This window comes from Sipha flava, unplaced genomic scaffold, assembly GCF_003268045.1.
Source record: "Sipha flava isolate LNK unplaced genomic scaffold, YSA_version1 38_pilon_pilon, whole genome shotgun sequence".
Lineage (NCBI taxonomy): Eukaryota > Metazoa > Arthropoda > Insecta > Hemiptera > Aphididae > Sipha > Sipha flava.
The window spans coordinates 78,171-100,217 of record NW_020273099.1 but is presented as its reverse complement, the minus strand read 5'-3'; the positions used below and the strand labels follow the sequence as shown (position 1 = coordinate 100,217).

Sequence of the window (22,047 nt, the reverse complement as noted above, 5' to 3'; positions counted from 1 at the left end):
GGTTATTTAATTCTATTTAATTTTTACATATTAAACAAGCAACTAAACATTATCTAGTTTTCAGACTTAACAAAACCTTTAAATGTGTAATGTTTAAAAAACTATACATCTCATAGCTTTATTATAATATTATTCATAACTATATTATAACTATATAGAAATAATTTCAGTGTCGTTAATTATGTTTTTTCAATGTTTTCTATAAATAAAAATTTTCTCAACATTTATCTTTATTTCAAAACTCTAACACTTTAGTATTATCTACATTTTGTAACTTAGATTGTTCAGTGGGCGTGGGTGCAGAAAAAATGAAAGAACCCACGTACTTATATCCATTGTGTTTTGTTGAAACCGTAATTAAGTACTCACATCGAGGATTCAAAGAAAATAAATCAAAATACGCCATCTAAAACAGTTTTACACATTTTAAAAATACAATGTACAAGAAAGTAATTAAATAACTTAAATAAATATGTAGTATTTCAATACATAATAATAAAACACAAATATGTATCTGCTAAAATGTATTAATTTAATACAATATTATTTTTTTTTTATCTCAGAAATTATTGATGAAATAAAGATCAATTAGGTATTACATTTCATCAAATTATTAATATAAGTCATCCAAGTTTAAGCATGTAATTAACTTACTTGAGTTTTAATTAACAATTTACTTTCATCTTCGCAATCTTTAGCGGCCCATGACAAAGTATAAAGAAATTTTTTTTCCGTCATACTAACTTGTCTCCAAGATATTCTAACATTAATTAAATTACTGCTGTCATCATATTTTACATTCACAACTTTCAGTCCCATGATTTTTTTAGAATTTAACATTTTTTTCCCTAAAATAAAAATAAAAGACACTTCTTTTAATATTAAATTATATCAATTAAAATTACTCAAACCGAAAACCAATCTTTTAATTTAAAGTAAAATACTAATAAATATTGAATGAAAAATTGTTCGAACAATTATATTATAACATCTTAATAATTATCCTCTAATATTTTATCTTACACATATAAGTATTAAAAAATTTTAACTATAAATTGTAATACAAAATACTAAGTTAAATTCATTATGTATGTATTAATAGAATGTGTTTATTTAATTCGAACATATTTCATTTAAAATTGCATAGTATATTAAATTGAAATACTTGAATCCAATAATATGAATATATTTATATAATGGTTTGACTGTACATAAAACATACATTTAAATTTTAATATATAGTTTAATTACAAGTAAAACAAAATATTTATTTTAGCTATTAGGACATTAAACTCGAATGATGAAGATAATATACTTTAATTAAAATAATTCAAATAGCTATAATATTGTATTATTTATGTATGTTAGCTAATATCTTACAAATGTTTTTATTCACCTTTAGTTTTCAGGGTTATCGAAGCCTTTTGACTCGTGAATCTTTTTCTCCCGAATTCGCTAATGGCTTGCACTTGAAGAAAATATACTGAATTTGGGTTCAGCTTTTTGATTGGAAACCTTAAAATATCCTAGTCAAAGGGAGAAAAAGTATATAAAATGTATTTTATCCGAATTAATGACGTCATCGTGCAACAATATATTAGTCGCGAAACACCTATCTTGTTACGTGGTCCATTAGGATAAGTCGAGGCCCGAGGGTAGCTCTATTGTTGTATATTGTTAAGTGTAATATTGTTCTATTTATAGTAAAGGGATGGTTAAGGAGACCGCTGTCTTTTCATTTCATTCAAACGATGCACGTTGTCTTGAGAGGTATTATAGTTTGGACATTATACGTAAGTACATTTTTAGGTAAATTTATATTTTTGTCATAACAATTTAATATCATTATTCTAATATTATTAAAGATTTATTACGTTTATTTAAAACATTTTAAATAATAGTAAATAACAGTAATTACGTCATTTAAAAGTAATACCTATTAACTTATTAAGTTATGTACTAAATATTCAAACGGAAACCAAATCATATAGCTTCATTATTTTAATACATTTTAATATCGTATTTTAAATTTAATTTGATTTTCTTTCAAAAAATAAAAAAAATAAATTAACTATAATAAATTCGTGACGTTGAAACTGAAACACATTTTAATGAAAAATAAATTATTTTGAGAAATGTTAGACAATATATATTTTTTAACTGTCTTGATTATATTTTAGGTTCATAAACTTCAACATTGATTTATAGATTGGTAACATTATTGGTTGTCATAGGTAATCAGTAAAAATTATTTACTTTTAAATTAACAGTCATATCATAGTACTACCTAATCGCAGTACTATATTAATTTAGTAGTAATAATAATATGAATAATTTCTATAAAATATAGCACCCTCCAAAGATTATCATAGTAAATTGAATTACAATTGTTCATAATAAATAATTTATATCAACATAAATACAAAATATAAAGTCTAAAACTCAAAAAGAAGCCTTATTCTGAAATTTTGATGAAAAAAAAAATGCCGTCGATGAAACTAATTTGTAAATTATGAACAAATAAACAAGTCATAAGAAAAAAAACTATTTTCAAAATATTTTTATTTTAAAATATAAACTAATATTCAAAAAAATATGATAAGTTATAACATGTAATATTTCATAAAAATACTGAATGTATACGTTTTTTAAATTATACTGGAATGTCCGGTTATATTATTCTTAATAATTTACAGAAATTCCCTGTAAACAAACTATTTCCAACTCATAATCCAAATATATGGACGTAGGTATATGATATGTACACATATTTCCATAAATCCATAAATTGTAATTTACATAAAATATGCCGTTAGACAATTATGTCACCATTAATTGGTCACTACTTCTAACGGATAAAGTTAGTCGGATATAGGAAAGATCTGTCTCCGGACACGTACTCTAAAATCGAATATTTTCCCCTTCTGTATTATCTACTATCAATAAAATACATTTAAAATGTCCTAAAAAATTACTCCTGTTCACAAATCTACAAATAACTCGTTACGCTGACATATTTTCATTGAATTTTTGTTTCAATATCACAACAAGCGCAAAGTCCACTAGGTCACCGCGTACCGTTTCAAAGATTTGCTCTTTTACCTCCACACACCGTTCTTGATAAAAATGTATTTCCGCGATGTTTCGTGGCCGCAAAACACGTCACGACGAGAACGGTGATAACAACGACGTTTTATTCTATTTTATATTCTTAATAACTGCTCTCCCAACACAAGCTTTGCTTACCGGGGTGCTTCAAAAATTGTATTTTAATTTATATATTTTGATGTGAAATCTGTGGTGTTCCAAAATAATAATAATAATAATAATAATGATGATTTCCAAGGGTTTAGCCCGTGGCGGCCGGTACTGGTGCAATTACCGCGGCGGTAGCCAAACGAATATCATGCGCGTATTTTACGAAACCAGGTTACACCACGCGGGCACAGTGCATTCTAACCGTACTTTTCAAAATATGATACCAGTGCAAGTACCACGAATCAAAACTCGGTTACACGTTGTACGATTTTACCGTAGAACGAAATCCTAGGTATACGCGCGACGCGCACGTACTCCGTGAAATGTTAGTAGGCGCTATAACATACGAAAGCGCGTAAAGTCGTGTTTGATCGAGTAACAGATACGGTACGTAGATAAAACATGATAATCAGTGCAATCGGTTTGCGCCAATAATCGAAACGTTTGTATGATAACTGTTATGAACGCCCGGAGCACGGCACGCGTTGCGCAGACTTTCGTTTCGAAATGCAGTGCGGATAATGGAAAGCGTCGGAAATAAATCGATAAAATCATTAGCCGCACGTTCGGAATTTTGGACGGGTCGCGAAGACGGACGTGTGCGCGATTACCGCGTGTCAGCCGGTGTGACGGATTCGGCGAGCACTCCGTTGTATCGCGTGCTGCGCAAACGAACGCGTCACCTCATATGGTGTTATTATTGTATTTATTTGTGTATACATTTTACAAAAATAAAGGTGTAGTATAAAAGCCGTTTGGCGTTAATAAATAAAAAATAAAAATAAAATAAAAACTATGTAAATTTAAATATTTTTTTTTAATTTAATAACTCTTTCGCTGTTTTTGATTTTAAATAATTTTTTTTTCACATGATGCGACCCTAAAAGAATTGTTGACGACCCCCCGGTTGAAAATCGCCGGTGTAACCCAGCGGAGAAAACTGCTATTCAGTGATGCGCACCCTCAGGCCCGAGCGATAATAACTATGACGATGTGGTGTGTTTTCGCAGGCGTTGGCATCGTGCGTGTCGATCGTATGTCGGTCGACGGCGGAAAGGGAATTGCGATGGGAACTGGTGTTTGACCCTACGCCGGACGAGCTGTACGAACGGTTCGAATGGTTCGACGACCAACGGCGGCAGCAGCGGCGACAGCGGACTGCGGGCAGGTGGCTGCAGCGACGCAGCAACGGCAACGGCGCGAACCCGCAAGAACTGCAGATGGCCGCGGCCGCGGCCACGGTGCAGCAGTCGAACGTCGCCATAGCGGCCGCGGCCTCGGCGGCCGACGACGTGTGCGACTGCACGCTGATGACCGACGTGGTCGAGCTGAGGGAGCACCACTATCCGAACCAGTTGCCGACGATGAGGTGCAGAGACGGACCGTGGTGCAAGAAGATCGAGTACCCCGTGCAGGTGCTGACGAACCTGACGAACGTGTACGATAGCCCGTACAGCCAGGAGAACTTGCCCAAAGAGCTGTCCGACATGGACTGGTGGTTCGTCCAGATCAACATCACCGTGGCCTGCTCTTGTCCCAAATAAACCACGCGTTTTCAACCTTCTCGTCCTCGTCATCTTCCTCGACATCCGATCACCACCACGCTCTCGCCATCACCACCGTCGACGTATTGTAGCACTGCAAGACACCGTTTTCACCGTTCTCGTATTTTCATACTCCCATACACTCGCGCTGTTACGATTATGATATTCCGATTTTTAAAACTATAAATATTATTTTATTTATTTTATATCGTTATGTTCTTCTTGTTATTATTATTACTGTACGGTTTGTCGACGGCATTCGGTATGTACACATATAGTAATACATGCGACAATTTTCAAACGCAAAACAATATTGACTGTAACGATAAGTTTAAAATACAATTTTACGAACGATACTACCCGTAATTATTATTGCGTTGTTGCGTATTGTAGAATTCTGTTTAATTATATTGATATCAATCGTGTTCAGTGTATGCGTGTGCCGAACAGGATAAAATGCATGACTTACTGCCGGGACTACGTGACTTTTGTAGTAAACGTGTGATCCGTCTCGAACGCTAACGAACACTTTATATTTTCGTACGGGCAGCATGGAACTGGCAGGCGGCTTCCACGACAATACGCATTGCTGGTATTCTTCATTGGTCCATTTCAACGATGACACCTTCAGGTTCTTGGGAGATCCGGGTGGATCGATATCTGTACACGAGATTAAAACGTTATTATACGTCGGGAAATTATTACACTGTGAAAATTATGTAATCTGTATCTTGGTGATGTTGTTCGCCCATATTTATTGCGCGCAGTTCTGATTTGATTCTTTTCTATTTTTTTCAATAAACAATTAAAAAAACAAACTTAAACACAGACAACTCTCATGGTATTAAAAATCTGGAATGACCGTTATCCAGGCATTGTAAAGAATTGAAATTTTCTGCGGTAATTACTTGTTCAGAAAAATTTTAATAGTGAAATTGAAATTTCAAATTATGAATAAAATAATATAAGAAAAATCCTGGATACCTTAAACGGAAATATTGAAATTAAAACTATCCTGTTAAAAAAAAAAAAAAATAATCAGATTTATGTAACAATGTATGGTTGATATTGCTTTTAGTTAATCAAAGTTATATAAATATTTTATCAATATTTTGAAGTAAAATTTAAATAGTTTTTTTAATTTGAAAATCCGATTTAACAAAGATAAATATAATTTTATTCGTTATAATACTCGGATTCAAGTATCCTGATTATTAGAATGACATGAAAATCCGGATATTGATGTAATCTCAATCCAAAAGTTATGTTATGTTGAATTTTCAGGGGTATAAAAAAAAACTGAAAATCTAGCTATATTGAGCATGATGCATCTTAAGACGGGACTACAATTTATCGGTACACAAGCACATGAAAAAAAATTAGTTTAATTTGTTCCTATACTACCTACTCAATTCGCTCGTTCATGTTTACCAATATACGCATAGGCATTAATCAACAACTTTAAGTATAGTAAATGAAGGCATTATTCAACGACTTTAAGTATAGTAAATGTAGTTACGAGGAAAAAAGTTACGATTTACGAATTGTTAGAGTAGCTACAAAAAAATACGGCTCGACCTGTATGCATTTACCTGCAAAATGTCATACGATCCATGGAAGTGCTTATGTCAATACGAAATAGAGTATAATGTTTCTAAAAACATATTAATATCATATCGAAATTTAGACTTACTGAAATTTTAAAGTAAAATTTTAATTTTACATAAACTCTTTTATGAGTGTGTTCATTAATAAATGTGATATAATTTTAAAAGATATTTTTGCTATTATATCGTCATTAATTTATTGAATAGTTATTACTATCAATTTTTGACTGCAACGTTTTAATATTTTACTTCTAATGTTGTACATAATTGATAATGTTAATCAGATAACTTTAGGATATAATTTAAGTATAGTAATTGTGAAATATAAATTGTTTCAACTCGCTATTTTCTAGTTGATTCTTCGAGATATTTTTTTTCGAAAAATTAAACAATTTTAATAAAAATGATAAGAGGTAACATTGGGAATGCACGGTTTCGAATCAGAGAGTATTGAAAAAGTAAATAAATTACAAATTAGTAAAAATCATGAGTATAATTTATGAACATTAAATATATTTAATATATATTTATATTTTAAATGTAACAAGGCATTTCTTTATAATATTTTGATTTGTTTATAGCTATACAATTTAGACATCTGAAACATTGCGTACATGATTTTTATCAGAGTATACTTCGCACTAGAGTGCAGTTTTAAATTATTACCAATACCAAACAGTTAACATAAAACATAATTTTATATTATTTAGATTAGAGTTCATCGATTATTTGAAATTATCATAAGATATATCTTAAGCCCGCAAGCAAAACAATTAGATATGAACATAATTTTAAACTATAATTTATACATTTGTTTTTTTTTTAAATGTAATTTAAAGCAAAATTTTATTTCATTCATTATTATACATTATTGAATACAAAAGTATGATATTTTAAACATAAAGCTTATTTTTAAAAGAATAATTTTAGAAGAATACATTAAATAATATGAAATATTATGCTAATATTTTATGATAGGAAAATTCTATATGGCCAAATAATTTAAAATATTTAAGGTTCAAAAGTGGATAAGATTTTTTTGAATTGGTTTGAATTTAGTGTAAAAATATTTTAACAGTATCGTTCTGAGTAGTTATTAAAATTACTACTTATGAACAACTATAGTTTAATAATTAGTAATTTCTTAGGTAAAATCAATATAATTTTAAAACACATTTAACGTTGTATTAAATACTAAATTCAAACAATAATAAAAAGTATGAAATAAATATGTAAAAAATGAACAAAAACTATAAAGAACAACATTAAACATTTTTATACGATTATCGTTAGTCATAAACGGATGTAACCAAAGCAATAAAAATACTTAGTTAATAATATCTGGACTTTTCATCATTATTCTACTTATAATATAAATAATAATTCATTATAATTATTAAATCAAATACCTTTAGAGTTATAAGAAATCATCAAACTATTTTATACTGGGTAAAACATCGGCATTTCACTACTGCATAATAATTATAATATACCATATCTAGAGCGTATCTGCTAATTATGTACATGTAAATTCGTCATAATGTACTTCAGCAGTTAGAGTGAATTATGTGACATGTTTTTTTTTATTTTAACTACAATAATATATATATTCTTTAATTCAAAAAAGCACTTAATATAGCATAGCATTAAATATTTTAATAAATTATTTCCTTCTTACACAATTAAATTGAATTGCTCTTTAAGTGTAGTAGTTTATCTAATATTATATTTAATATTTATGTGTAATAAACTTAAAACTACAATTACTTTTACATTATATATTTTTTTTTTTAGAAACTATAATGATTGATCGATCCTGATAAAAAATTATACAGAGATTTATTGTTAACAGTACCAACAAATGGAATTTTAATTCAAAGAAGAAAAGGCACTTTATTTTATCGCTGTAATACAACAATATCTCATATATTTAAGTTACTAACCACTATATATTACTTTGTATAAAAATCAGAAAATTAATTTTATTAGACAGTAAACGTGCCTTTGGTTACCTTTTTGGTTTCTTGGCCATTTAATAATTTAGTTCAAAAATAAAAATTATTGGCACTAATATACTTATATACAGGACCGGCCTTAGAGGCGTGGCAAAGTAGAACAAATGTCTAAGACCAAAATTTCAACAACTTAGATTAACAGCAAATAATTGGAAAAATATTTCTAGAATTTATGTACTATGTATTTTTGTTTAAATAATAATCATAGTTCCCGTGTTTTATTTAACACCACTAATTAAATTTATCAGGTTTATCGGTTAAAGTATATATTATTAAGTAGATCTGCAACTATAACAATGAAAAACCATCGCATATAATGTAACATGATCGGTTGATACTAATATACTTCAATAATAAGTAATAATTAATAATGAAGTTGAAGTTTTACCTCTGGTGGTCGAGTGGTATATGAAAAAATATAACTTTTGACGAAATTTGTCAAAAAAATTTTTTATTTAGTGAAACACGGCGATGCTGATCGAGAATCATCTGATGTTATACATACTGATCAAAACGGTAAGTTTTTAGGTCTCAATGAAATTATGGCCAATATTGATACCATTATACAAGAACATCTCGTAGTAAGAAAACATGTGCATCGAATAAAAAATAAATAGACTTATGATTATTTAAGTTAACCAATTCAAGTTGATCGAATTGAACAATTAGCTAAAAAAAATTTGTCAGCAAACAGTAAAAAATATCAAAGAAAATAAAATATTTTTCTGCGATAACGGATTGCGCATCTCATTTCAGTAGAAAAAAACAACTATCAATAATTGTTCGTATTGTGCATTATAAAAATAAATCGATTAAACCTATCATAGAAGAATATTTTTTTTTATATATTTTCATGTTTTATGTACAATGGGTTTAGACTGGACAATTTAAATGAAATAGGCTAGATATAAATGATTTTCATGGGCAAACATATGACAATGGTTTCAACCTAAAAGAACCGAACCAAAATATTCAAGCCAGGGACTAAACTAAATACCCTAGAACTTTTTTTACATCTTTTACGTGTTATAACTTAAATTTATTTTTAAGAGATATTGCGAAAAGTTAATTCATGGCAGTAGGATTTTTTGGCATGATAAAAATAATATATTATGTTTTTACATTCATCTACGAAACGCTGAGATATAAAAAAAATCTATATTAATTTATAAAATAATAAATATCACAACACACAAATAATTAGAATCATCGACAAAATATCGCTGGTAAAATATCGCGTGACCAAAATATCGCAACTAAAATATCGCGAAACCATTATATCGCATGAAATAAATATTACCAGTATACATATCATCAGAATGAAATATAGCAGTAATTTAATTATAAATAAATAATATATTTTAAGCATATAAAATTGTTATATAGTAGAATTGATATAAATATTAAAAAAAAAAAAAATAATACATTATATATTATATTCATTAAATTACCTTGAAGATAATCTTCAAACTCTAAAAAAAAAAGAGGTAAAAGGTGAATACGATTAGATAAGATAAAGTTAAATGCAATATACAGATGCAATAATATTGTACGGCGGTATTATTTCTTTATGATATATTGGTTTCGCGATATTTTAGTTGCGATATTTTGGTCACACGATATTTTACCGACGATATTTTGTCGGGGTACCAAATAATTATTGTTATAAGGAAAAAATGCTTCATATAAATAATTTGCTTGGGACTCACAATACGTAACGCCGACCCAGCTTATAAATACTGTACATGTTGTTTTCATCATTAGTGCATGACCAATTGACCAACTTATGTTTTCCTTTCCTAGCCTAATCATATTATAATCTAATTAATTACTGTCAACATAAATAAGAATTTATTTTAAGCGATTAAAGTGTGTGTAGACCGTAGTTCCGTCAATGCAAATTGAGTATGACTCTAATATTAGCATGAAATATGATATCAATATTAAATACATATAATACATTTCAATGATTCAAAAAAGGTTATTCATGAAAAAAAAATCGTGAATCAAAAAAATAATCACATTAGCATCAAGTAATTGAAATTTGTAACGAATCATTAGAAAACATTTAAATACCATTTATGAATTTTACTAAATAATTTTTCATAATCCATGTGATTATAACATTTATAATGATAATTTCACTAAGTATAAATCATTTGTACATATTATACGTACTATACATAAATCATTTTGTACATAGAATACATACTACACATACAACTAAAGAAACGGGCATTCGAAAAAGGAAATATATTACTTATAGTATTCAGATTATAAAGATATAAAATCGTATACATACATGCGTAGGTAGATTTATTACCAAAACATTGACATAATGTACAAAATATGTAGAAATATGCAAAAATATTTTATAGGACCGTTAAGCAATATTAAATTCACCAAACAACAAACTTCACGTTTACAAGACCGAACAGACGATTTAAGGACTTGATTCTTAATAAATTAATACGTGTATTTAAATATATTAACATAAATATAAATAATAACGATTAAATAGTTTAATCGTTCTTTCAACTGCTTTAATTGATAGTTTAGAAATTCTATACTTGTTTGGATTCACGTGTTTATGTACAAATTGTAGACAGGAAATATTTATGATTTTATCGATTGTATGCCCTTTACATATTTTTACATAAATTATAATAATATATGGAGAATCTAGACAATTTTAAAATCTTTGTGTTTCGTTGTGAGGATCAAATTATAATATATACATAATAAAATACAACTATTAACAAATAATTATTAAACATGTATTAAAGATCGACTTAACATGTAGTCCTGTAAATAGTGCGACTTCTGATGTATTCTTATCAAGCTCAACTCAAGTAAAATTTACACCAGGCCACAATTTTAGTTAAGGAAAAAAAGTAGGAATTTGGCTGTTCACTCTTCCTGAATCCTGAGATTCTCGTTAATCGTTAAAGTTTTTTCTTTTTAATTTAAGTATCTACGAAATAAAACTGGTTGTATTGTTTGTAATTATGAATCGATGTGATCAAAATCGCTTAATAAGTGATCTCTAATCTGAAGAAGCCCTGTGCAACCTTCAACATCTCTTCTTGACTGTTCTTCTCTTTCTCTCTCCAAATTATCCTTATTCACTCATCTTCGGTTTCTCAGTTAACATACAACTAACACTAGTCTCAACTCTCGATCACCTCCTGAAACCCTTCTCCTATGATTCTCTTTATTCTTAGTTCTAGTATTGTAATCTAAGCTTTAATTTGTAATTACCCCCCACCCCATACACACACACACACACACATACACAACGATAACCCATAAATGTAACTTATTATTAAAATATGTGCTATAATTTTAATATTGATAAAGGCAACTGGGTTATGTATATTTATAAAATATAAAGTGATCTTCAATACGAATTTTGGATTTTCAATATTTTTATACATGTTGGCGTATAATGTAGAAGAGTATGAATAAATAGAAAAATGAATTATAAAAGGAATGTGGAACAGTAAAACCAGTCGTCTCTCTCTTACACGCATTTTATGTAGTAGCATTTCTTCAGATTTTCACTCGTTCTAATCGTTCTAACTGATGTCATATATTTAATAAGTATCAACAGCAATACGATGTATATTTCGATATAAGTTGTTTTAAATATTTTGATTTTTCAAAAGTTACTATCAGTACCAGTAATGTACATTTTTGCTGACACGTTTCTAAGAAACATTTTTTTTTTTTCTTTATTTATTCTCATTTAATTAGTATGTTGAGCGTCTATCATGGGCTCGAAAATTTCGATTTAAAAAAAACACTAGGGGCGGCCTCACTCAACTGTGTAACCTACACGGTTAAAATACTTGCAGCATATCGTGTCACAGAAAACCGCGGTACTAAAGAGAAGCAAAAAAAAAAAAACTCGTTCTCGTATAATATTGAAAATATTGTTCTCGCCAACTCGCGCAGACCGTCGTGTTATCTAATTGTTAACCGTGTAACGACCGTACGAGTGCATTAACAACGGTTGGCTCGGTTTACTACGACGCGTGTGCGTTGCAAGACGGTTAGACGATCGACTTCGGTGTGTGGCGCCCACGTAAACCGTGGGTTGCGGTTCGCGCGCCGCGACTTACGTCGGCCAATCGGGACGAAGAACTGCTGAGACGGTGACGAGTAGCCCCTGGTGCCGTTCTCGTTGATGGCCGCCACGCGGAACTGGAACCAACGGCCGGGCGCGTAGAGCTGCTTGAACTGTTCCCGAGTCCTGTCGGTCCTGGTCACCGTCATCCACGCCGTCATCCGCTCGGGCACGTATTCGATACCCACATGGTGCCGTTCCTGAAGCACGTACGTCACGTGCCCGGCACTCGCGATCTCCGGCGCCGGCGACGACCATTCGACCGCCAGCGCTTTTCGGCAATCCGACACAGTGACGATGTTCGGCACGTCCGGTAGACCTGTAGCGCGTACAATACAGCACCGTGATCATATTTACCGTTTAAAAGTATTTATAAATCCAAAAATTCAGTAACGTGTGCGCGAATTAAAATTAAAATATTTAAGTGGAAATTTAGTCTCCGAAAAAGTGGACGTTTAAAAAATCAAAATTATAATATTTTAAAGACAAATTTACATTAGTAAGCTAGTCACAGGCAGCAAGTAATACGAAAATCCGGCGGTGTTGCTAGGAGGAAACTGAGGGAGCTGCAGCTCTCCGACTCGGACATTTAAAGAAATTTTAAATATTATTTTTATAGTCAATGAAATTATGAAAGTCATTGCAAAACTCTTCTATTTTACCGATTTTTAATTGTTATCTTTATTTAATTAGTTTATCTTATTATTCATGGACAAAAATTTACTGGTATCTCTTAAAGTTCTAAGTTTGTAATATTTATCGATATTTCAGATGATGGAATATTAAACACAATATTATGTATTCATGTTTATTAAATAAGGTTTGGATTTATTTATAATATTTTTACATATTAAATATCATTATGGAGAAAATTAATTTCTACTCTTCCTCTAATTTTGAATATTAGTATTAAGCTGTTAATTAATTTTGATTATGCTAGTGCAAGAAAAAGGTTTTGGTACAGAAAGGAGAATAAGAATAGTTGATAATTAAGTCGAACGGAAACCTTTGGTGAATTTCAGTTGACAGAAAAAATAAATTAACTAATTAAGATGGACCGAAGAAAGAAAGCTGAAAGAGAGCTGCGTGTCCATGATAATACGACATTTGTATTATTTAGCCATTCAGGCATATTAATATTGAGTATATTTATTATTACAAACATTTTTCACCGTGAGAGTCTTTTTGGAAATAATAATGTATAATATTTTATGTTATAATATAATTTTATTGGTATAAAAGTAATCGCTTAGTGCGTATGGTACGTGATATCCTACTTATAATCTACAGGCAGTGACACAATTTGAAAAGGCTTGAGGAGTTTATTGGCCATTTCCTACCTCCTCTCTAAATAAACCTACGCATAGAAAAATTATAAACATAATATTTTTTTCAAATATCCTATTAATATTATCAAGTGTTTACATTTTTATTTTTTATTTCTATTAGTTGAACAGAATTATTTAACCATACACAAGTACTAGGACCTGGAAGTATATGGAAAGCAATGATTAGACTCTATTGTTTGAAGAGAAGAGATAAATTTACTCTTAATAATACATTTAATGATTTGGTTCTTTAGCCTATTAAAAAAAAAAAAAAAAAATCTTATTGATAATAAAACGGGGAGCGATTTTAAATGAGCATCAGTCTCCTCCACTGTCACAGTGGATTTTCAGTGAAATCCATTTACATTCATACGAATGATAAATATACATACATCGTCGATGAATACGGCGGTGGAACAATACAGTTACGCGAAAAATAATATTATTTTACAAGCTGTGCACGTGTACCTGGATGGTCGGCTCGGACGACCGGCGGCTGGCAAGTTATGCCGCAGCTGTGCCGGCAGCACTTGTACTCGGCGTGACAAAAGTCGTCGGAACTGCATTGCTCCAGACACGGCCGGTCCAACGAAGCAACGCCGTCAAGGTCGGCGACCGGACACTCGCCCGGCTTGATCCACCGTTCGTTCAGACAACGGCTATAACACTGCGCAAAAAAAAAAAAAATCATAATAAACTTTACAGTTACGTCACGAAATCCGACTAAATATGTTTTAAACTATTGTCAATGTTAATACAACTATTACAAGTCATATTATTATAATCGCGTTATTCTGCCGACTGCAGTGCCACAGTTTGGTTTTAACGTTCGCGCAAATATTATACACGTGTTTTTCAACAAGGAGCACTCAAAGTTTCAGTTGATTTGTTTTTTTTTCTCTGCGCAACAACGAATAATTATAATAAGATAGAAATGAAATTTTTATCAAAAACATTCATTTCACTTGAGTAAATGGTTTATACTTATTAAAAAAATAATAAACACCCGGCTGTATAATATTATTATACTTTAATAGTTGGTCACAAAGTGTATAAAAACGGCATTTGTCGGGCGTTTGTTGATAAATAATGTGACTGTAGAGCTCGTTTCGTTTTTCTCTTTTACGTATGCATAAAGTTCCATCGTTGTCATGAATACAAGATTCATTGATAATATATTCTCCAACAGACATATGTTTGATATTTTTACCTACATACCACAATTTATTTTGGTCGAATTATCTATCCAACGGATCTATGATAAATAAAAATCAAACTTTTCTCAAATACAATACTATTGTTTACGTATAATAGACGAAAAAATAGATGTACAATTTAATGTACGAGTAGTTAGGGCTGACGGTATTAAAAATAATTTTCGATATTACAGTTTTGATTTCAATACCGGTTTATAACGGTATACCGAAAACTGAAATTATTTGGTATACCGAAAAACCGTAATTATTCGGGGTATTAAAAAAACAAAACGATAAATAAAATCTACAAAGTACCAATATATTTAACTTCAATATCGTTTTACTAATAAACAACTATTTTTACAAGTTACTAGTAAAACAAGTGGATTTTTTTTTATCTGTCCTTACCTATAGACTATAGGTACCTTTTTTATTTATTTTTTGTCATTGTTTAACCGATGACGTTGCAGGAACTGATTTCGCAATGCTTCGGTGTCACCGAGGTACCCATAGGCTATAATACAACATAGATAAGTATTTTATATCTATATTATTGAAGCTACAGCACTGGTTTAAAACTTTAAATTTAAATAATAATCAATTTGGAGCTACGTAACCAGCTTAAATGGTAAATAGAGGTACTCGTAGGTACTCAAGTTCCACTGATGTTAAATAAATTATGTATGTGGTCACCATACGTCCCGGAAAACCGAGATTGTCATCGGTTTTGGACTTTGTGACTCAGTGTCCCGAAAAATGTTTTCGGGATGTCTATATGTCCCGACTTAGGCCTTTAGAGGAAATGTAGAATTGTTTAATTCTTAATTTCGATGATTTTACCTCAAGGTATAATTTTAATAAAAATCTAGGTATAAATATATAATAAAAACATAATTTGAAATTTACACATATAAATATATAATATATTTTATTTTACAAAAATATTTTTAAATATTATATTGCCGGCCATTAATGGTCCACTCAACAACATATTAAAAGTTATATAAAACTTAAATTATTCAATAATGTATTTGTCTTGTCCCGGTTTCACCTTTTATGGCAACCCTACGAATAATATGAACATTGATGTTTAAATATGAGTTAGTTAAACTCATATTCTTAAATTTGGAGATATGATTGAAATATAAAATTGATCATATGTATAATTATGTTAACATTGTTAGTTGATAAAGCGTCAATGAGAGAAAATTTAATACCATAAGTGGAAAAGAGAGTTTTTAACTGGGTTTTTTAGGTGGAGAGAAATGGACAGTTTATGAGGCGTTGGAAGTCATAGTAATCTCCATCACAGATTAGAGGAAAATACGTACTATTATTGAGTCCCAATTTAAATGAGTGATGTGGTAGTAGGAGGTGACCCGTGCATAATCCGGTGTGTTTGGTTATGGCAGCGCAACTCAACTTCAGGGATTGAAACCATGGTTGAATAGGGATGTTATTAAATATTGACCTATATCCAAAAACATAAGACTCTGGAAAAGAATCTCACTCCAGCTTCTACAGCTCCGGTATAGATATGCGAAGAAAAATGACTACATCAGTATAGGGACACTACAGATGATCCGTGTAAAATTGTTTGGCGGCGGAAACAGCAAACGAATCGGCGTACTCGTTGCCATTTATGCCTATATGCCCTGGAGCCTATAAAAAGGAGATAGTGAATTACCTGATTTTGAGAGATAGTTGTAATGCATGACTTTTAGAATTATTGGGAAGCTTTTTGAAAAGAAGGGGTTGTCGGCAATTGCTAAAATACTGGCTATTAGGGGTGTGGCCCAGGAAGTTAGGTGAGACCATCGTGTCTAGGGTGAATGTTAGTGCATCAAAGTTTATGTCATAAAGAGGTTGTTTGTGGAATTTGTAAATATGAGAAAAGACCGTTGAGAAAGCTTGAATCATGGATGAAAGTAACGGTGTGAATCTTCGAACGAATCTCCATTTGTTGTTAATTGAGATAAATATATCGATTGTTGGAGAGTTTGATAAATATGAGCATTTCAATATAAATTTATCAGTAATGCAACAATATCTAATTGGTAGAGGTGGACTCAACATTCAGCACAGCGGTAGGTGTTGATTTTAGCATGGGGTGGTCCTCTACCTGAACTCTTGTATTATCACATTGAATGTACTTAACTTCGTTGTACATAGGAATATAATCTGGGGCAACTTTTGAGCAGAAATTATCAAACCAATCCTCATTAGCAGCTTAGGAGGTGGGAGAGATAATTTGTCTAAATTTTTTGGCTGTGGACCAAAAGGTTGAAATAGAAGTAATAGAGTTGAGTGTGGAGTTGAATTCTCTCCATGCTGATAATTTGACGAGTTTCAATGTTCTACGAGTGATTGCGCATTGATTTTTATATATCAGAAAATCAGTAGAAATTTTAGACTGTCTAAACAACCGGAATGTAGCAAATATAGTTTTGAATGTGGCTGTGAAGTTGTTATTCCACCAGATAGAGGAAGCCCTGGCGTGGAGTGAAGTTTTAGATTTTGATATGCTTGAGTTAGCTACATTAATGGCTATATCTGTAAAAGAAGCGTACGATCATCAGAAAACTTGGGAGGAATGCAAGATTCAGCCAGAGAAGAAAATCGAACCCAATCAGGTTTGTTGAAGTTGAACTTATGAACCTATTGAACCTTGGGGACGAGGCTATCAGGTAGAACCTGAGAGTAAAGTAATCTTATTATGATGAGATAATGACATGCAGACAATCAAGGACTTCCCATTGACTCGATAAAAGAAGTTTTGGAGAGAAAACGGAAATGTTGAGGACGGTGTAAAGGATGTAATATTTGTATCTCAAATAAAATCATAATATATATTTTGCATTATTTAATGATATTTTGTTATGATATACTTATTAATAATTACTGTTAATACTTCATAAAATACATATAAAAGAAAATACTATTGATTGTTTGAGTAACAACAAAAGAAAATAAAAATTTGCAAATAAAAAAAAAAATAGATATAAGTATGTTAGTATTATTACTTAAATATATAATTTTTTAAACTAATCCCTATGAGTTTCAAATAAAGAAATTTGAGAAAAAAACTATTAATTTCCCGTATTTTTAAACGTTCTATATTATATATAGGTAATTGATTATATTTAACGTTTCATTGTATTGTTAAACATACCACACATTTCTACACAATTTATTTATATTTTAAATAATAAAAAATAATATAATTTAACAGATAATTATTTCATTACATTCGTGTGTTTTTTTCTTATCGATTTTTAGTTATAAGACAAAAATTTACTCTATTCACTACAACAAGCTATAATTTTTCACACGATAATAAAGTTTAGTTTTAGTAAAATATTCCTATTTTTCTCTTTATAATAATTATAGGTAGTGATGTATTTCATCTATCACGTCATATAATTTAATATATATATATATATATTAAGACAACCTATATTTATTTATAATTTAAATCATTAAACATTTTCAAAAACCTAAACACATTATTTTTGTTAAAAACATACAAATGTTTGTTTAATAAGACAATACATTTAAAATTTAGAAATATATTCTTATTTATACAAATATTTTGTAGTCATTATTGAGCCTAGATAAATGCTTTGTTACCGCTACCCAGACGAAGCACGAAAATATCCCCAAATCCCCAAAGCATTCAAATTATTAATTAAATATTATACATGAAAAAAAAATATAGATAAATAAACAGTATTTAACTAAAGTGTTCATTTAAGATAGACAAAGGTTATTATTTCTATCGAAATAAAATAATAGATAATTTATATTTTTATTTTGATAAATGTATCTAGATAAGTTTCAACACTGTTGATAGTACTTGTTTAGTTACTAACATAGAAAATATTCCTCCGCCTCTATTATCGGTCCAGTTTTCAATGTTTATACCATTTTATAATTTAAAATTATTATAACACATTCAGATAGTTTAAAGTGGTTTACAGATAGGTAAATCATTTTTTTTACTTATTGATCTAGTTTAGTGTAATCTTAACAAGTGTACAAATCACATTTAATAACGCTATTTGAAATAACATACATTTCATATAGATTTATAATATTGTTCACGACAATTCGTCGACAATAATATTTATGCAAAAAGTTAATATTATTCATAAAGCTACTAGGAACTTTAAGCACAAAATGGTCTTAGGTATAAAAAAAAATCAATTGGCAATGTAATTTAAGATCGTGTTGAACACAAAAAGGTGTGATTGTATATATGGTACATGGTAGAGTTATAAGCTTCTACAAACGCAAATTTAGACTATGAAATACCCCTTTCAAAGACTATAAAAGATAAGAATATGTATGAAAACATTCTCATGGTTGTTCAAAAATAATAGGACGTTTTTGAGATCGATAAAAGTTTATTTATTAGGCGTAAAAATAATATAGGTCGAATACTATAACAGAGATGGATACTTGGTAGCGTATACCATATAACTATTAAGTGTTTTAGATCTTGTGTATGTATCTGATCAACGGAATACTACCACAAAGATGAGAACTTGGTAATACATGTCGTGCAACTAATGAGTATATATTAGATCTTGTGTGTGCATCAATGGAAAATATATTATTATTAAAATATGTAAGCATATAAGAATTGGATCGACAGTTAAGTCTAATTACCAGTGAACCTGTAATAATATTTAATAACCTAACAACCATTTGATAAAAAATTACAAGTATAACTTTGTTGACCATTTCAGAGGAGCAAACGCCTAAAATGTAAAACAGATGTGATGAAGTGCAATAAGAAATGAAGAAGAAACGATATTAAAGGACACATCAGAAATTTGGTTACCAGTGTATATTGTTCTTATATTACGAATTACTGTCTATGTATCAATATTAAAATATTTAAAATTTTTTTTTTTTTTTGTATCATTGTATTATACATCATATATTATGTAAATCGATAAACTATGAGTAAACTCTATTAAACTGAATGATATACTCTTCTACAAACGAAAACAAAAGAAAGTAATAATTAAACATGAGCGGGTGGGTAATATATTATGGGCAAAGAATAGCTAAACAAGTACAAAATGATTCTTTCTTGAATTAAGTATGATATTAAATAAGTACCATAATATTTAAAAACAATAAAAAAAATCAAATTTAGTAAATCGTTTTCTAATAAAATGTATTTCTCGTAAATACAACACATGGACGTTCACTAATGCGGAGGAAAAAGAAATACAAAGAATTTATCCTCCCATCAGAAAAAAATGAATTAAATAATCATTTAAAAAATATCATTATCATTGTTATAAGGATATGAAATTGGTTTAAAAATACACGATTTATTTTGTGCTGACCATTAGAGAAGTATTTTTAATTATTCTGAACCCTGCATAATACCGTAACTGTATATATTATTCTTTACTTGATTATATTTACAACTATATAGCAGCACGCGCATTCGGACGGGAATTTTCAAATCTTTTTTTCTATTTTATCAAGTGGCAAACACGCATACCGGTGGCGAACTGGTGATTTAAACAATTATTGTCCGGTAAACGCAAATATTGTTCATGACGATTTTAGATCATATAGGATGTGTACGTACTTTGGGCTGTTCGGAGGCGATTTGACGGTAACACTTGGCAAAGCAACGCGCGTCGCGCATCGGATCGCCGTCGATAAACACACCCGCAGTGGCAACCGCAATGGTTATGATCGATAAGACGCATCGTAACAAGACGAAAAACGATCGCTCATGGTACGCCATGGCGTGCGCGCCTAACCGTGTACGTAACGCAATTATAACAACAACAACAATAGTAGCAGTGCTAATATATTCGCGTTTTACGACGTGTGTTCCGTACGTGTCTCATGTACGCGCGGTGGTGTACAAAACGCGTGGCAGCCTACCGTCCGCAACGGCGACGGATGCGTTAGCGTCGTGGAGTATTCCAGACACCACCGCCGCCGCCGCCACCGTCGACAACCATTCATCCCGCCCACCCGGTTAACATGCGTATACGCTAAAGTGCATGTGCGTGTGTGTAGAAACGGAGAGAGAAAGATAATGATAAAGAGTGAGCGAGAGAGAAAGAGAGAGAGAGAGAGAGAGAGAGAGCGCATTTGCTGAACATTCAACGGCGGCAAAGACTGAAACAGGTAGTTCTGTCTGGGATATGCATTTCTAGTTCATGGATCTGAAGAATTTTTACGGTAATACATATGTTATTCAGTTATATTGTTATACATACGTGTAAGTAAATATAATATTAGTATGCAAACTGTATAATAATAATATATAAGTGGTCAATGTAAGACCACTGCACAAGTGTTGCACCACCGCCGGCCGACTTCGGTAACGTCTGAGTCGCTTCACTCGGGGACGTGTGGTCTCGTAAAAATGGCGTTGTTCAGATTTCAAGTATTATTACTATTATTATTATTATTGCTATTATTATATTATTTGTATTTTCGTTGTAGAATATTGTCGAACGAAGAAACACGCAACGTAAACGACAAACAATGCGTTCGTGTTTACAGGTTTTTTAAAACAACCAGCAGCTGTATTTGTACAAACACGTATTTTATCTTGGGTCAAATCTCGTGTCTTTCAAAACCTTCGGACTAATGATAAAAAAAAAAAATAAAATAAATAAATAAATAGTTATGCCGAAAATTCGTGAAATATAATATACGTGTACGATATAAATCTATGTTATTATAAATAACACAAGACTCAATAAGCAAACACAGCCAAGTGCCAATTATGAATTGGGTACAAACTACAAAGTAATCATAAGAAATCTGCGTGTAAACGTTCAGATGTATTATTTCAAACATTTGCAGAGCACGCGGATTTAATAGCTAATAGGGTAACAGCAGCATGCGGCCCCAGGCCATTAAATTATTTTAAACGTTTCGGTCATTCCCTGTATACCTATTAAACAACAAAACTATAAAT

The 22,047-nt window shown here is 30.7% G+C and overlaps 2 protein-coding genes across 3 annotated transcripts; one reads left to right on the top strand and one right to left on the bottom strand.

Annotated features, from left to right (window-relative positions):
• Nucleotides 1-171: 171 nt before the first annotated feature.
• LOC112688433 (anosmin-1) lies at nt 172-21,006 on the bottom strand. Its single transcript, XM_025561603.1, has 7 exons — nt 20,692-21,006; nt 14,350-14,548; nt 12,549-12,872; nt 5,272-5,462; nt 1,397-1,526; nt 655-848; nt 172-406 (listed from the first exon to the last, which is right to left on the bottom strand). Exons 1-7 carry the CDS (start codon nt 20,851-20,853, stop codon nt 236-238), a joined length of 1,371 nt encoding a protein of 456 aa, XP_025417388.1. The 5' UTR covers nt 20,854-21,006; the 3' UTR covers nt 172-235.
• LOC112688434 lies at nt 1,538-5,265 on the top strand. Of its 2 annotated transcripts, none has more exons than XM_025561605.1 (2): nt 1,538-1,793; nt 4,269-5,265. In XM_025561605.1, exons 1-2 carry the CDS (start codon nt 1,752-1,754, stop codon nt 4,800-4,802), a joined length of 576 nt encoding a protein of 191 aa, XP_025417390.1. In that variant the 5' UTR covers nt 1,538-1,751; the 3' UTR covers nt 4,803-5,265. The 2 variants fall into 2 exon arrangements, with proteins under 2 accessions (XP_025417390.1, XP_025417389.1); XM_025561604.1 differs by lacking the exon at nt 1,538-1,793 and adding an exon at nt 2,677-3,995.
• Nucleotides 21,007-22,047: the final 1,041 nt, after the last annotated feature.

Coding starts and splice junctions, on each gene's coding strand:
- LOC112688434 (XM_025561604.1), top strand. CDS start 3,780: ATGGAAAGCGTCGGAAATAAATCGATAAAATCATTAGCCGCACGTTCG. Junction 3,996..4,268: donor TACATTTTACAAAAATAAAG/GTGTAGTATAAA, acceptor GTGTTTTCGCAG/GCGTTGGCATCGTGCGTGTC.
- LOC112688433 (XM_025561603.1), bottom strand. CDS start 20,853: ATGGCGTACCATGAGCGATCGTTTTTCGTCTTGTTACGATGCGTCTTA. Junction 12,873..14,349: donor CGTCCGAGCCGACCATCCAG/GTACACGTGCAC, acceptor TACGCGCTACAG/GTCTACCGGACGTGCCGAAC. Junction 849..1,396: donor GATAACCCTGAAAACTAAAG/GTGAATAAAAAC, acceptor TTTTTATTTTAG/GGAAAAAAATGTTAAATTCT.